General features: G+C 33.6%; 2 protein-coding genes across 2 annotated transcripts in view; both read left to right on the forward strand.

The window, feature by feature from the left end:
- The first annotated feature begins 5,130 nt into the window (after positions 1-5,130).
- On the forward strand, positions 5,131-7,084 carry LOC148266446 (PLAC8 family protein). Its single transcript, XM_088219135.1, has 4 exons — positions 5,131-5,295; positions 5,976-6,047; positions 6,131-6,343; positions 6,880-7,084. The coding sequence occupies exons 1-4, from the start codon at positions 5,142-5,144 to the stop codon at positions 6,960-6,962; spliced, it is 522 nt and encodes a 173-aa protein (XP_088075261.1). The 5' UTR covers positions 5,131-5,141; the 3' UTR covers positions 6,963-7,084.
- Positions 7,085-17,004: 9,920 nt separating this feature from the next.
- The window catches only part of LOC110824700 (putative CoA ligase CCL8), a 46,000-nt gene continuing 44,804 nt past the window's right edge, over positions 17,005-18,200 (forward strand). Inside the window, 1 exon segment of the mRNA XM_088218119.1 lies at positions 17,005-17,476. Within this exon segment, the coding sequence (XP_088074245.1) occupies positions 17,330-17,476 (147 nt within the window). The 5' untranslated portion in view covers positions 17,005-17,329.

Below are 18,200 nucleotides of genomic sequence, written 5' to 3' on the forward strand. Positions count from 1 at the left end.
TTTTTATACCTTACCATAGTCTTATTAACGACTCGCAACCCACACAGATCCTTCAAGAACCATCATCTTAGGTACAAATAACACTGGAACAGCACAAGGGCTAAAACTCTCTCTCACATGTCCCTTACCTAACAACTCATTCACTTATTGTTGAAGTTGTCTCATCGGGATTACTTCGATAAGATGGCCGATTGGGAATCGAAGTTTCAAGGATAAAGTCAATCTGATCTTCGATCCCTTATAGTGGTGGTAGACCATATGAAATTTTCTCCAGTAACACATCTTCATGTTCCTACAAAAGAAAGAAAACAGAATTAGATAAAGAAGTATTAAGGTCAGAAAAATTTAGAAAGGCTTCCTTGTACCGAAGTATAATTAAACTTCTCTTCTCACATATCGGTCTTCTCACTTCTCTTTCCCTTTTATATAAACTTCTCTTTTTTATTTTTTTGGGCCTCTTTTGCACTCAATTAGCTTTCTTTATTATTTTTCCAGCTTTTTTTTTTCTTAGATGGGCTATTCTTTTTCTTTTCAGCCTTTTTTTAATATTTTTTTTCTTGAATATTCTTCAAAAGATTTCTTAATTTTGATCTGACCAACATTTAGGGATAGAGATGTTAAAATGTGCTTGAAACCATCTAGACATAAAGAGTATTAATTTTTAAACCCGCTGTGATATACTTGTCTATCATACTATCATGGTCATCCAAGTAGGATATGACTGGTGTGCATGGAAACGATATGACATCATACCCTATCTTTATATTTGCCTATGGACAAGGGAATCTTGACTTACTTGTTTACCCTGACTTTTCAACATTAATTGAGCCAATATAGTCTATAAGAATTAGGGTATTTAGTACATAACAATCCTAACTTGTTAATAAACAAAGCACTGGCAACATTGGCACAACTCCCCCCATCTATAATCAAACTACATATTTTTCCATTCACATGACATTTGGTATAGAAGATATTCTCTATTTGATGGTTATCTATTTTCTTAGATTGCATATTCAATGCTCTCCTAACAACTAGGATATCACCTGCACTGGGGCTGCTAAACTATCTTCAGAGTCACCTAGTGATATTTTACTATCATAATCACTATTGTATTCACTGACACTCTCTATCCCACCATCATCTTACAATAATATGATCTTTTTGTTAGGGCATTGCGAAGTGATGTGTCCAACTCTAAGGCACCTAAAACACTTAATAAATCTTTATTTTTGAGTAGTAGTAGGTGGTTTAGGGTTAACTTTAGATTCAGTAGATTTGGACTTGTCCCTCCATTCTTCAAACCTTTTCATCTCCTATTTTTTGGGTCATCTGGAACTATATTGAAGAGTAGACTAGTAATTTTCTCTAGAGAAAATCATGTTCTTCAATTGCCTCTCAATCCTCATAGTCATGTGCGCCATCTCTTCTAGATCTATATAGTGATGTAGCTCCACAGTATTGTCAATCTCTCTATTTAGGCCATTAAAAAATCTAACCATTATGGCTTTTGCTCTCTCATAAACCCTAGCCTTAACTCTAACCATTGTCATCTCCATCCCCTTGTGGTAGTCTTCTAAAGGCATGGATCCTTGGGTCAATCTTTGGAGCTTCTGGTGCAATTCTTTGGCATAATAAGATAGAATAAAATTCTTTCTCATGATGGACTTTATCTTTTTTTTAGGTGGATACAAATTGATCTTTATCTCTTTTCCTGAGGGCGGTCACTTGATCTCATCAAACAAGTGCATAATCTGTGAACTAGACTGCTGTTAGCTTTACTTTCTTATCTTCACTGTAGTTGTAGCAGTCAAAGATCAACTCCACCTTCCGTTCCCACTCGAGGTAGATTTCTGCATCATTCATGCCTTTGAACGAGGGGGTATCTGTATCTTAATGGATCTAATATCATCATCTTTCCTTCGGACTTCTCTTCTATTGACCTCACTATTTTCGCCATAGGACTCATCACCATGCTCACAGTGTTAGCATCTAGGATAGCTACATTTCCTTCCTCCATCTCTCTCATTAATTCTTGTTGCTATGCCTTTAATGGTTAAGCTCAATCTGATGTACATGTCATCCATCCTAACCTCCATGCATTCTTTTAAGGTCTTAGGTCAATTGTCTTTACTAGATTGTGACATACCTACAAAAAATGTTAATGGAAAAAGAAAAGAAATCACTCCCTCACAATCACTCGTGTTTATCTCTTTTTGTCTTCTTTCATCAAGTTGAGTGTCAGAATTAAATCTCTTGAATCAAGACAAACAAAGTTGTCTTTGAGACTCTGCAAAAAATCCTAAAATGGATCTCAATCTCCACTGCACTCAATAAGGGAGTGAAAACCAAGATTGCAGGAAAAGAACAAAGAACTAAAATTGAAAAGATGTTATGAGACTTACCTCGATAAGTGATTCTAATTCTTAGCTCAACAAACTGGTCAAAAATTCACTCACTCACTCTTAATAGCTTGGAAGTTTAAAAAGCAATAATACCCTGAATTTTATTAATACTCTGAATTGTGTTTACTTAGGGGTGGTGGCCTCTATTTATAGAGTTGACCTTCCTTATTCGACTCAAACTAGGAAATAAGAATCCTAAACATAATTCTTAATTTTAATCCGAATAAAAAATTAAGTTATCAAGACTCAAATACTTGATAATTTTTTTTTTAATAAGGTATTTTCTCCCTAGGTGGCTAAGACTCCTAACTAAACTCTTTATTTTTATTTTGTAATAGCCGTCTAGACAGATTACCCTTCCAGAATTGCGAATCATTTAAGAGTTTGGAAATTGTGTAGGACTTTTCTCCAAACTTAGCTTATCCCACTCTCATATGTTGTACGATATTGTTATTCTTCTCTTTTTGCACTTTCCTTCTTCTATTCAGCTTTGGTCAACCATGTAAAATCCTCTTTCTGTGTGGTCTCCTTCTACTACTCTTCTTCTATCTTATTGTGTAGCCATGTAGAATTCTCTTTCTATTTTATTTGTTTGCCTCTACTTGCAAGTAGTTAGAGTCCATTAAAAGTTCATTAGCACACCCCCCACCCCATCCCCCCTGCCCCCCCCCCCCCACCAAAGAGAAACAAAGTTTGGGTTGGCTAGGTGAGTGTTGTTCCCACGTGGTTGAGGGGGATGGTGCCTCCTCTTTCTTAGCCATGCTTTTCCTAAACCAGGACCAGATATGATCGAAAGCTTTCTTGTTTTCTTGAACCTGTTTTTGCTGCTTCTTGGGATTCAAATTTGATTTCCTAGGTGATCCAAGTTTCGACGAGCAAATCAAAGGCTTTTGGAGGCCTTTGGCGCGAGCTCGGATAATAGGTCCCTCCGGAACTTGAATCTTGTTTACAGCTTCTCCCCAATTATCTTCTTGATGCTTCTTGGTCTTCCGGGTTCACATCACAACCTCTTGGCCCTTTCACCATCATCTCAATTGTTGGAAGTAATACATGCTTGATATTTCCATTCATGTAAATGTCAATGAAGTGTCCTATGTTGGAAATGTTGATACTTTGTCAAGGCACTTTTGAGCCAATTCAAGTATTCTTAGAGAGAAGTAGTTACCTAAAAGTCCATTATTATAACCTTAAGAAGCATTTAAAAAGATATGCTTGAGGAATCATTTACTAATACTTCTGACGGCATTACTTATCATCTACTTAAATTACTTTGATATTTAGATTGTGATACTTCTTGGATGTTGGAAAATTAATTTGTGATGCTAATCCAGATTTCTTGGAGTTAGATCTTCAATCTATTTTTTATGAGGAAAAATAGTTTACAATCAATGTAGTAAAAGGAATATTTTTTTTATTTAAAACATTTATATTAAAAATAGATAAATATAAGTTTCCTTTATAATTTTATTTCACTTGACTAACTTTTGCTATTTAGTAGATATTTTAAATAAACTTTGTAACTCATATTTTAAATGTGCTTTTTATGTCTAAAAGTTATGAAAGAACTAAGTAATAAAATAAATTGAAATTCAAATTAGAAACGTTTGCACAATTTGTTACTGATCTCAATAAAATTACTCGGAATTAGTTTGTAAGAGATTGACAATTAAGAAAGTTATTCAAATCATGGTGGAAGAGATACCCAATTAAATTTAATTATCCAATAAATTATTATATAAACAATAAACGTGGTTTGTTTTCTCTAATTTTCTCTGTCTTTCAAAATATATTTTAATTTTTATTTATCAAGGTATAAGATATTGTAGAAACTAAATTAAAAGAGCATTACAAATTAAATTAAATTAAATTATATTATATTCATAGATGTCATTTTTTAAAATTTTTATTTTTGAATACTCTAATTCGAGTCATCCAAATGTGAAATAATTCAAATTATGTTATTTAATTAATATTAAAATCATAAATACGGAACATGTTAAAAATATAATAATTACATTGAATTTGAAAAATGGCAAAGGATGTTGGTGTATGATTTACATGTTACTTTTATTTCTCTGGTGGACATTTTGATTGCTTTCAAAGTTTTTGTAATACGTCCTTTGGAGGAATCAAATTGTATCTATTTCTTTCTACTTATAAAACTTGCAATATTATATATGTATATGTATATTTATCATGACAATGGCATGATTATTACTGCCATGACTTGGACTTGGACTTGGTCATGAGAAAGTACAATTTGCGGTTTAGAAATCACTCAAACATTATTGAAGACTTTTTTAAAATAATTTCATGTCATCATCATTTCTAATATCCAAATGCATGTCTTGTTCGAATCATCTACACCCACTTGAAGAATTTTGTTTACTCAAATTTGCAGTTATATATAAAACATATAAATACTATTTTGTCTTGTTAAATATATTAATGTCAAATCTTCAAAAATAAATTTTAATGGTTCAATTGGTTTAAGATTTATGTTGATCCAATCCAACAATTATAAAATATAAAAGAATAGTTTAACACATAATTTTTAATGAGTTTTGTCATTCAATTGATTTAATATGTTATGGGTAAGATTTACTTTTGATCAAATCTAATAATTATAAAATGTGAAATATATTTATTTAGAAGAAAGTTTATAATTTTTTTCAATTATAAAAAGAGTAATCTCAATGTGATTGAAACAAAGCAAGAACTATTACATAAAAAGAAATGACACGAGTTCCAGCTCCACAAGTAGGAGACATTCCACAACCAGGTGTACCTGTGGCTCAATTTACTCCACCGAGTAGCGTAGTTGGGATTCAGTCTACCGGAACCCCTTGGACCACGAGCTTGTTTGATTGTCATCAAAACCAAACAAATGGTATTTTTTTTTTTTTTTTGAGTTTTTTCTTTAGTTCAATACATGAATTAGTAATAAAGATAGTTGTCAAGAATATCGAGTTTTGATGATATTACGTTTTTATTGTATAAATAACTAATTATTCGAGTTTGAGTTAAGATTTTTGTTATTATGAATTTTTAATTTTAAGTCATTTTTCATCTTGTTTATTGTTTAGATGATCCCACGCGATTTCGATCAATTTAAGTGGATAAATGGCGATGATCCCCACGAAATCATGACTTCCTAAACTAAACTAGTTCTATTTATCTAGATAACTTAATTTAATTAATAGTATATTTTGTTAAATTCAACTTGTATTTATTCAAATCTAATTTATCTCTAGTCAACTATAGTTATTTGATAGATAATTAAATCAAAATTTATTTATATTTTCAATCATAACTATTCTGCATTCTCACATGTTAAGAAATTAATGATAAAAACATATAAAATTTGAATAAGACATGAAATTTACTTAGAATTACACTACCATGCTCATTCATGTTTGTATTTACTTCTCATTCTAAATTTTAAAAAAAAATTAAAATAATAAAATTTCATGTCAATAAATTAAGAAGTAAGTTATACATTTAAAAAAAAATATATATATATATTTGTTGCAATAGACATCCTAAAAAGTGTTTAATTTTGTTGAACAGCCATTATGACAGCAATTTTTCCCTGCGTGACATATGGGCAAATAGCAGAAGTGCTGGATCAAGGACAAACAAGTAAATATTTTTTTACACTATTTTGTTTATCCTCAATTTTTACTTTTTACCAAATGGTGAATTTTTTACTTGAGAATTTGTAGGTTGTGCTATGGCTTCTCTGATTTATGGAATGATGATGCCTGTTTTATTTGCTGAATGGATTTTGGGCTCAAATAATCGAACCAAGCTAAGAAGGAGTTTTAATTTGGTGGAAGCTCCATACACCGATGCAATCTCTCATATATTCTGTCCTTATTGTTCTCTTTGCCAAGAGTTTCGAGAACTCGACAATCGCGGACTTAATCCCGCTTTAGGTAAAAAAAAAAAAAAATTATTATTCTTTTTAAAATAATTATTACCTGAGTCGATAGATTTTATAAATATAAATGATTCATTTATTAAAACCTTATAGAAATAAAATTTTTATTATTTTATTATAGTACTTTATTTATGTTTTTTTTTTTTTTCCAAATTATCATTCTTATAACTTGGTACATCATACATTTACTATGATAGTATATAACTTACCGGTTAAATCTTATCCCATATTTTTTAAGTTCGTATAAAATCCGTATAGGTAAAATTAAATCATTACATTCAAATCATTTATGGTAAAAAAATATGTAAAATTAAATATATAAAATATGTTTTAACTCTTCGTGCTAATAAAGAATGAAATAAAATATTGTAAGAATGGGTCAAATTATTATTGGAGAAAAAAATTATTTGTTAAAATCTATTTAACTCGTGGGTCAATATGTAGCTCATGCCTTTTTAGTGGTGAAATTAAATTTTGCTGTATTTAAATGTTTAAATGACTTTGCAAGTTTTTGTAAAAATTGTTTTGTAGGATGGAATGGAATTCTTGCTCAAAGACAGTTTCATGATCCACCAATTAACATTCCCCCTCCAGATCAGTACATGTCACAATAAATTGTGATCTATATTGGAAACTTGTGTAGGAAGCGTTCAATTATTTCGTCAATACATACATACATATATATATATATATATGTAACTTTTCAGGGTTTGTATTATCATGGTGAATCTATCTATAAATGATACAATTGAATTAAATTTAAAATTAAAGGTTAGAACTTAGTTAATTTCTTCTCTGATGATACGTGATAAATTAAAAAATTTTAAAATTTAATTTACGTTTGATAAAATTGATAAATATAATAAAGTATATATAACATTCTGAATTAAAATAAATGAAATTTGCATTAAAATACAAGAATGAAAATTTATTCAAGCTTTGGGGCATGTTTGATAATTAAGAAAACCAAAAAGATATGGATATTAAAAGAAAAACCATAAACATAACTACAATTATTAATTTAGAACCTATATGAAAACAAAATTCAAATCAGGGGCGATTCGGTAAATAAAGTTGGACCTAAATGAAAGGATTTTGGGCGCCTAGGTGTCAGACTGAAAACGTTTAAAATGCAATGCCACATCAGCAAGCTGACTTGGCCAAGAGCCAGTCGAAAGAAGACGCGTGCTAGACACGCCAGCAGGCTGCAGGCGTGGTCAGCCACACGTGGAATACTTATGTAGATCGGACGGCTATGATTTCTAATGCCGATCGAACGGCGAAAACGAAAGATGCCGATCAAACATCAACGATCCCACTTGGCCAAGAAATCAACGGCCAATGTTTTAAAACAGAATTGATCCAACGGCGAGAAAATTAATTGTCCTGATCTTGCGGTGGAATGATCTGACGGCTCAGATTTTGCCCAATACTGAAATACCAAAAATACTCTTAATGGAGGGTAATCGGACGGTCCTCCTTTTGCCACAGAGGAAACCATTGGAACAGCCAGGAAATTTTCAGGGACGGACATAAATACCCTCCCCTCCCCTCCCCTCTGTCGAGCCAGAGTATCGCCGGAGAAGAGAGAGAGAGAGAGAGAGAGAGAGAGAGAGAGAGAGAGGGATTTTGTATTCTTTGTTTTAATCTCACGAATTTCAGTTATGCATGCAGTGTTTTAATTTTGTAATTAAACCTTTGTATGTCAATTTTGGTGATGGTTGAACACTGAGAAACCGTGAGGTGTGGGTGAAAGAGAGAGTTAAAAAGATAACGTGTATATATATATATATATATAAGCATATGCAGAATGAAATGAGATACATGTACTTATGATATATGTATAAATATGTGTGATATGTATATGTACTCAATGTGTGTGTTAATATGTGTATAAGTATATATATGTGTATGCATAACTTGTAAGGCATATAAATACTTATACGGTATAAGTAAAATATACCTATGTCTTATATATGTATAAAAATGTATGTAATATGTACAAATATATGTTGTGTGTGTTGGGTATAGAATGTAAAGAAACAAGTAACAAATTTACAGAATATTATTATCAGCAAGAGAACCACCACCACTGCAACATTGTCTTGTTGTATAACCTGTATCTGTAGCACTGCAGCACTACCTTGCTGTACCAATTGATTCCAAGCAGCACTACCTTGTTGTACTAATTGATTCCAAACACTTGTAAACATTTTATTGATTGTAAGATGCTGCAAATAAAAGGTTCCTCATCTCAGCAAAATCAGGCTGAGATCTGTGCAGCATTCTTTCTCTAATTTTATCTTGGTATCATGGCTGGTGTTGATATTGAACGCTCAGCAGCTGTTATAAACAAAAGCAGTGACAGAAACACCTCAAGAAACAAAGACAATAAAGGCAACAACTTAGTAGTGAAAGCCCTGAATATGTCAGGGAGCCTAATAGGATCTTACTCCATGGTTAAGCTGAACCATGCTAATTTTCTCCTACGGAAGAACATGGTGTTGCTAGTGATAAGAGGCAACAAGTTAGAAGGCTACATAACTGGTGCAAAAATCTGTGCACCAGAGTTCACTGAAGAAACAAAACAAAGAATTGAGTATGTTCAGGTCACAACAAACCTTGAATTTGAAGATTGGTTTGCTCAAGATCAAATGCTTTTGGGATGGATTTACAATACCATCGAACCTGTTGTTGCCTCAGAGTTGATGGGGTATGAGACATCACAGCAGCTATGGACTGCTATAAACAATTTATTTGGTGTTAAACAAGATCCAATGTTGTGTTTTACAAAAGGGAGTTTGTGAAGATGCAGAAAGGGTCTCTAAAAATGGAAGATTATCTGAAAAACATGAAGAATCTTGCAGATGACTTAGCACTGGCGGGTCATCCTGTCTCTTGACGATCTAGTCACCCATATACTTACTGAATTAGACTCGTAAGAATACAATCCTCTGGTGCGTCAAATCACAGAAAAAAAATGTATTAGCTGGGTAGAACTGCAAACTAAGCTGTTAAGCTATGAAAGGAGACTTGAACAACTCAATGCTGGAGTTGCCGCCATTAACCTTGGTCAACCAACTTCCAACCATGCAAGAACTACTAACCAGGCAAATAGATGTCAAAGTTTCATAGGAGGCAGACCTGGAGGTAACAACAGGGGAGGAAAAGCATACAGAGGAAAATGAAGCGAATCTGGAGGAAGTAACAGACCCGTATGTCTAAGTGTGTAGAAGAATAGGACACACTGCAGCTGTTTGTTATTATAGATTTGACAAGAGCTACATGGGAGCCCTCTGACTCAAACAACAAAAGCTAACATCATCACACTGTGTTTTTGGCATCAACAGACAACATAGCAGACCAAGCATGGTACATTGATAGTGGTGCAAGTAACCATGTCACCAATGATACAAGCAATATGCAACACAAACGAGAATACCATGGTAAAGAAACAATGACAGATAGAAATGGTGAGAAATTAAATATTTGTCATATTGGATTAGTAAAACTGCTTGTAAATAGTGAAAAATACTTGCTACTTAAAGATACACTACATGTGCCAAAAATTGAGAAGAATTTAGTTAGTGTATAAAAATTTGTTACTACAAACAACGTTGATGTTGCATTTAACTTATTTGGTTGTTTTGTGAAGGACAAAGCCTCGGACAAAGCTCTGTTGCAAGGGAAACATAAGGAAGACCTATATCAGATTGATCTAAATCATCAACAAAGAGCCAACGTCAAACAACACCCTCACCAAGTTCTTACTTGCAGTTTTTCAAATGAACCTGAAAAGGTCAAGTCAATGAAAATATGGCACAACCATTTAGGACATCATTCTTTTAAGGTATTAGCTAAAGTTCTTAATTCTTGTAATCAAACGTTGGCTGTGAATGAAAATGATATTTTCTGTGATGCTTGTCAACTTAGTAAATCACATCTGCTCCCTTTTGCTCATTCTTCTTCTCATACTACTCAATCCTTGGAGTTAGTTCACACTGACATATGGGGACCTTCACCTATTCTTTCAACATCCGGTTTCAAGTATTATGCTCTCTTTCTAGATGATTATAGCAAGTTCATCTAGTTATTTCCACTAAAACTAAAGTCTGAAGTAGTTCAAACCTTCATGAATTTTAAAACTCTAGTTGAAAACTTATTTGACAGGAAAATTAAATGTATCCGATCAGAAATAGGGGGAAAATATTTAGGATTGGCTAGTTTTTTACAAAAACATGGGATCAAAACACAGTACTTTTGCCCACATACTTCTTGTTCAAAATGGAAGAGCTGAGAGAAAACATAGGCATATAGTGGAAACCAGACACACATACTTACTCAATCCAAGGTTCCACAAAAATGTTGGCCTGAACCTTTTCTAACAACAGTATTCTTAATCAACAGATTACCTACTCCAATTTTAGGTGGTCAATGTCCCTTAGAGAAACTTTTTCACAAGAAACCAAATTACCAGTCATTAAGGATATTCGGTTGTGCATATTTCCATTGTCTAAGATCTTATCAAACTCACAAATTTCAATTTCACTCTACCAAGTGTGTATTTCTTGGCTATAGTAACTCCCACAAAGGTTACAAATGCCTTAGCTCTACTGCGAAGATCTACATCTCAAGACATGTCATTTTCAATGAAAGAAGTTTCCTTTTCACAACAATTCCCTGAATACAAAAACACCAGAAATTCAAACTTTGATCACTGCACCAATTTGGCTTACCACCACCACACAAACCACAAATACAACTTCAAATAAAAATACAGATCAAACTGATGTAAGCTCTTATGGTGCCTCCACTGCAGTAGAACAAACTCATAGTGTTAAGTCTGGAACTCTACAATTAGAGAGTCATGAAAGGAGGTTGTCTATTGAAGGGGGATTTAATCCCTTGCACTCTGACTTTGGTGAAGTTTCAGGTTATCTTGATGATCAAATACCAGTAGCTGAAACTTATGATCCTGAACTAAATCAGAAAAGCTCAGAATTACAACAATAGATCAATGAACATCCTGTGCTGGAAGAAGGAAGTAATTTACACCAAATGACAACAAGATCAAAAGCTGGAATTTTCAAGCCAAAACAGTGCTCTACAGACTATAAATTATTTCTCGCAAGCTGTTCACCTTCTATCCCAATAGAACCAGCTACATTTGATGAAGCATTTAAGTCAAAACACTGGAGGTTGGCCATGGAAGAAGAGTTGAAAGCCTTAAAGAAAAATAACACATGGACCCTGGTGTCTTTCTCACCCTCAATGAACATTGTAGGCAGCAAATGGGTGTTTTGAGTCAAGAAAAATGCAGATGACAGATTTCAGAGATGCAAAACAAGATTGGTAGCAAAGGGATTTCATCAAAATGCTGGAATAGATTATGGTGAGACATTCAGTCATGTTGTTAAAGCCTCAATTATTAGAATAATCCTTACTATAGCTGTCACAGAAAATTGGATGATGAGACAACTAGATATAAACAATGCATCCTTAAATGGGGATTTGCAAGAATAAATCTGTATGCAGCAACAAGAAGGTTTTGAAGAAAGAAATCAGTCCAGCTATGTCTGCAATCTCAACAAAGCATTATATGGCTTAAAACAGGCACATTGTGTAACGACCCTAGAAATACCCAAAGCAAATATATAATAACTTAAGTGCGGAAGCGAAATAAAAGGTTAAACTTTACATTCCTTACACAATAACTCAAAAGTATTAAACAGTATTACAAAATTTATTCTTTGAAAGAAACATAAGAAATAAGGAAATCAACGGAAAATAGAAAATATCTAGCATCTACTCGCAATTTTCTTATGGATCGAGCTCTGAAACTTAATTCTCTTGATCTGAAATGGTTAAATAAAATATGAGTTACACTAATCCAGTAAGGATATCACACTATATCACGGACACAAAAGTAAAGATTGGTATAAAATCGAAAACTACTAATGGAGTATTAAATTTAGCAAATTCATTTATCAATCATAAAATCATTTCTCGTTTACTTACCATCGTATAATTTATGAAAACAACCTGTAAGAACAATAATATCATACAGACCAATATCTCATACATAATCAGCCATCAGAGTACATATTATAAATCCATATCCATTATCAATAAACCAAATAATAACTGTCACTCTTTTTACTAACCTGCTGGTATCCATGGGGGTTCATAGCGATGCCCCCGCTACACGTGAACCCTTTCATTTATCATTCTCAATCATGGGCCGTTCTCATATCCCGTCCGGTATGAGTGCCAATTTACCAAACCTCGATACCGCGTCCATTATGAGGGTGAAGTGGGCCGTCCCTATACTCTGTCCGATATGAGTGCCTAATTATCAAGTCTCCATACCCCGTCCGGTATGAGACAACGTTCACAGTAAGGTTCTCTATGTACCCGGTCCATTCACCATCTCTCAGAATATTCAGTAAGGTTGTCATTTCATCTAATCATTTAATCTCATAATTTTATTACCGTTTAAACCTCATTTTTTCCGATTCAGTAGTAAACATGTAAAATAAACCATACATGCTTTCAAATCCATAAAATAAATAAATAAGATACCATCATGTAGGTAAACTGTAAAAACAATCAACAACAGCAGTAGATAATTTCCGATTTCGACTCCATTAGCAACCCATAATTGATTATGCATGTTTACTAAAATCGCACAAAATACCACATTATTATTTATTTAAACTTCAGTTCTATGATAGAGAATAGGGTGAGGGATCCTTACTTGATTTGACGCCCGAAAAGCTAAACTGTTTACTGCGTTTGCGGGCGGTCCCTACATTTCCTGAATTTTTTTTCGAAAACTGAAACGCGCTAATAGTATCTACATATATTTTAAATATATGTAGAATCAGTCCCAGGGCCCACTCGGCCAATTTCGAAAATTCGGCACGGCGGCTCCTCCGTACTTTGACGACGGCGTCGCTGTTCGCGGTGGCAGTCCACCTCAGGTTGACTGTTTTCGATCGTTTTTTGCTGAATTCAGCCAATTTTGCATCAATCTCTGTGAGAAAACACACTTAAGGGTCTCGGTTGGCCAAAAAAATATAGAAAACTGAAACTTATCGGCGGCGGGGCGCTCCAGTGCAGCGACTCCTCTGACTCATGTTGCGGTTGGGTGTTTTGCTCTGGTCAACCTATACAGAAAAGAATGGTGATCACAACGGTGGAAAAATTATGCCGAATGGGAATCGGGAAGGGCCTCATCGGAGAAGTTTTGTGAAATTTTCTGCGGCGGCGCCGCTAGGTTTCCCGGTGTTTTATGGCCAATTAGTCGGTTTTTTCACTCTAATTTGGTCATGAGTGAACTTAAAATTGAATTTCGTGTAAAATGAGAAGTTTTTACCTTTTTTGGCGGTCGGAAAGGGTTCCGGTGCGGCGGCAGGTGGCGGCGGTCGGTTTCCCGGCGGTTAGGTCGCCTTCTCCAGCGAGGGGTTCTGATGGCTAGGGTTAGGATTTGGTGTGGATGAGGGTTATTTATATCCATCCGCTTTTGATCTGACCTGTCCATCGCGTTTCATCTGGACCGTCCGATCGCGATTAAATAGGGAGTGAATCTGGACCGTTCGTCGCGATCCAATTTGGACCGTCCATCGCGATTCACTCTGTACCGTCCGATCACGTTTGAATTTGGCCATTCGATTGCGTTTAGGAGGGAGCGCATCCAGGTTGTCCGTGCGCGCGGGAACGGATCTCAGCCATTCGATCGCGAGCACGCAGATCGCCCACATGACCCTCTCGCGTCAGCGTCTTTGCCACTTGTTGTGTCCTGGTTGGTCAGGTCTATTGACCTGGCGTCTGACGTGGCAAAACTTTCCAAAATTGTGTTTTGACTCCTGTTTTCTAATTTTTCTTTAAAAAATACCTCAAGAATCTAAATTTTCACTCATTTTCCCCAAAAAAAATTTCAATTAAATCCTCCATCAATTTTATTTCATTTTTTTACTCTAAATTAAATAAAACAAAATACAAAAAAATAAAATAAAATAATAAAATTTATATTTGTTAATTATTTAATCACCACAAAACTTTGTGGGTGTTACACCTTGAGCTTGGTTTGAGAAACTGAGAAAGACTTTACTAAGCTGGGGGTTCGAGAACTCAAAGTGTGATTCCTCTCTTTTCATTATGAAAACTGAGGAGGAGATTATGTATGTGCTCATTTATGTGGATGACTTGATTGTGACATGAACTAATTCTATTTCACTTAAAAGGTTTGTGTAGGAGCTGGACAAGTTGTATGCCTTAAAGGATCTTGGTGCATTGCATCTTTTCTTTGGAATTAAAGTAACCAGAGATGATACAGGGATTTACTTAACTCAAACAAAGTATGTGAATGAATTACTCAGGAAGACTGACATGGAAAACTCAAATTCATGCTCAACACCAGCAACTCTTAATGAGTGTTGATTACACAAGAAGGTGAATTACTCAAGAATCCTATTCGGTATAGAAAAGTCATTAGGTGCTCTGCAATATATAACTCACACCAGACCTGATCTTGCTTTTATCATAAATAAGTTGAGCCAGTCCTTGCAGCAACCCGCAACCAAACCCATGACTGTAGTGAAGAGAGTATTAAGGTATCTAAAGGGAACAAAAGATTTTGGTCTTTACATTCAACCCTGTGATAGTTATACACTCATTGGTTACTTTGATGTTGACTGGGCTTGCAACAGAGATGACAGGAAATCAACAGTTGGTTATTGTGTTTATTTTGGTTCTAGTTTGGTCTATTGGAGCTCAAAGAAGCAACAAGTAGTTGCAAGATCAAGTGCTGAATCTGAATACAGGGCACTTGCTCATGTCTCTTGGAAAATAACATGGTTGGAATCATTACTCAAAGAGTTGTTTATCTCCTTGCCAGAAATTCCTGTAACTTGGTGCGATGACTTGAGTGCTAGTCAATTGTCAAGTAATCCAGTGTTTTATGTTAGAATCAAGCATATAGAGGTTGATATTCATTTCATCAGAGATTAAGTTACTGATAAAAGGATTGAAGTGAGGTATGTTCCATCTCAAGACCAACTTGCGGACTGCTTAACGAGAGCCCAAGCTAGTGCACAATTCTATCATTCCAGAAGCAAACTTGGTGTGGTCCAAAGATCTCTCCCACTCCCAAGTTTGAAGAGAGATGTTAAAAAACAAGTAACAAATTTACAGAACATTATTATCAGCAAGAGAGCCACCATCATTGGTCATGATGATTAGCAATACCCAGCTATATATTCTCTAAATTAATTGTAACAAATTTTATTTGTACTGCAACACTACCTTGTTGTACAATCTGGTATCTGCGGCACTGCAGCAATATCTTGCTGCACAACATTTGTCTGTAGCACTACAGTACCGTCTAGCTGGTACCAATTGATTTCAAGCAGCACTGCCTTGTTGTACCAATTGATTCCAAACATTTGTAATTATTTTATTGATTGTAAGATGCTATAAATAAATGGTTCCTCACCTCAGCAAAATTAAGCTAAGATTTGTCCAGCACTCTTTCTCTAATTTTATCTTAGAATGTGTATAAAAATATATATGTACAGTTCTAAATGTGTGTATATATTCTTTGTATGTATAAATAAATGTATGTGTAATATGATACATTATATATTTAGATGTCGAAAATACAAGCAATATACGCAAAGTAGATTAATTTATATATATGGGAAAGAATGAATGAATTAATTAAACACCAATAGTTTAATTGAAAATTGAGTTGTGATTTGGAATAGATAATGGGTAAAGTAATTTAAACTAATAAGAAGAAAGAATTTCGAAAATCAATTTTGATTTGTAATAAATCATAAATCAAAATACTTATACTTGAGTGTGGTATTAGAATAGAATAGTTAATTTAACCAAAGTAATGAATTAAGACCATGATTAAGGGAAGCCTTAAGAAAATAACAATTGCTTAATTAACTTATAAAAAGAATCGTAAGTAGAGGAAAGAGTAAAATAATAGAGTAATATTTGAGTGATGGGTAAAACAATATTTGATAATGATATATGAATAAAATAATCAACTAGATAAGTTAAAATAATAAATTGAAATGATAAATTAAGATTTAGAAAAGTCCATATAATTGAGAATTAAATCAATAAATAACAATAAAGTTTATGAATAACAATAATGATAATTAAGGAGATAAGGTAATAAATTAAACAAACCATTACAAGGCAGATTAAAGATAAAAAAAAAAAATGAGAATAACAGCCAATGAAAATAAAAGAACTTCTAAAAAACAAGAAACTTTGTTTGGTACATAGCATAGAGGGGTGTATATAGCCTTAGTCAAACTTAATTGAGAAGTCCCATATTAGATGTGGTTGGAAATTATTTATTGGTATCCATTACCATATATGGAATGTGGATTTGATTGATAACTGTTAAAGATGATTGATTTGTATTTAAATATCTAAAAAATATAAAAGATTCTTATTGTGTCAGTGGTACCGGTAAGAATGATATCGCGCAATTAGAGTCACGTGTAATAGCATTTTGACATTAGATTTAATTTTTGTGCAATGAATTAAGCATCTTATGCTGCCTCTTTGCCTCTGGGAAAAAACTGTCATGAGCTTGCAAAAGTGAGCCTCTGGTATCATAGTAGTGAATTTGATCTATAATGAAGCATCTCACGGCTACCTCTTTGCCTCGAAGAGAACTGTCACGTGTACCCAAAAGTGAGCCCGTGGTATTCTAGTAGTAAACGTGAAGTGCAAGACAGGCATTTCAAATCATTCTATTCGAACTCAAACATGTATTTCTATTAAAGCAAGTTGCAAGTTCTAAATCATAGTTTTTGAATTAGTTGGGCCATTTTAAGAGCTAACATGGTTGGAAAACTATTCAACTAAAGAGATTCTATTGACATTTTACTAAACGTTCTCAAATTCTTGTTTCTTCGTGATATATATTGCAGCATCACGTTCTTGTACATCGATGGAGGTTGTTAATGCTGCTTGTAAGCAAGGATCTGCTGCTTGTGATAGTATTATAATTAGGGTTGATCAGCAGAGTTACACTTAAAGTCAACTCATATCATTTGCATGGAAGATATCTAGACTTTTGTTCGACGAACTGAAAACTGTATGCTTAAATTCTATTATCCTAATTTGCAAAAGAAAAAAAATCTTGATGCTTTTTAAGTTTTTACCCCTTCATTTTAACTGTTATCACTTTCTGAAGGTATAAACATAAGAATAACCGTAGAAATTGGATAAACATTACTATTTGGTGTGATAGCTTTTATGAGTGGATGGGCACATATCATTATAGTCATAATATATAAATTCTCTCTCTCTCTCTCTCTCTCTCTCTCACGCACATAAACTGAGTAAAGTAAGACAAAATTAGTGATAATTGCCCCATGTAAGAATTTGGAAACATTTTAACATTAGGGTTTCTTACATATTATACTAGTGACTTTTAAGGTACTATATTTAAGAATTTGATTGCATCATACAATAGAATATTGAGAAAACTTTCAAAGTAGTTTATTAAATAATTGAACTCTATCTAAAAAGTGAGATTACAAAGATTTTATAATTTTTCTAAAATGACGTTCTTTAAGTAGGATTAGAGTAAGAAATACGAAACATCAAAAAGTATAAAATTATAAAGTTACTAAAATTATAATAAGAAATCCACAAATAATACAATAGTTTAACATTAAAAAAGTATAATTTCATGTCAGTTTACACAGTCTAAACTTAAGCCTTAATGAATCATTCTCCTCTGTTTGGAAAAAACTCATACATGAGTCTTGAAATAATGGAGGACGTAAAACATTGATATTTAAGGTTTTATAATT

The sequence above is a fragment of the Carica papaya genome, chromosome 4 (genome assembly GCF_054855325.1).
Source record: "Carica papaya isolate Zhongbai chromosome 4, ASM5485532v1, whole genome shotgun sequence".
Taxonomy (NCBI): domain Eukaryota; kingdom Viridiplantae; phylum Streptophyta; class Magnoliopsida; order Brassicales; family Caricaceae; genus Carica; species Carica papaya.

Excerpts from the sequence above, each read along its gene's own strand:
- LOC148266446 (XM_088219135.1), top strand. The coding sequence starts at position 5,142 with ATGACACGAGTTCCAGCTCCACAAGTAGGAGACATTCCACAACCAGGT. Across the intron at positions 5,296-5,975 it reads TCATCAAAACCAAACAAATG|CCATTATGACAGCAATTTTT; the intron begins GTATTTTTTTTT and ends TTTGTTGAACAG. Across the intron at positions 6,344-6,879 it reads CGGACTTAATCCCGCTTTAG|GATGGAATGGAATTCTTGCT; the intron begins GTAAAAAAAAAA and ends ATTGTTTTGTAG.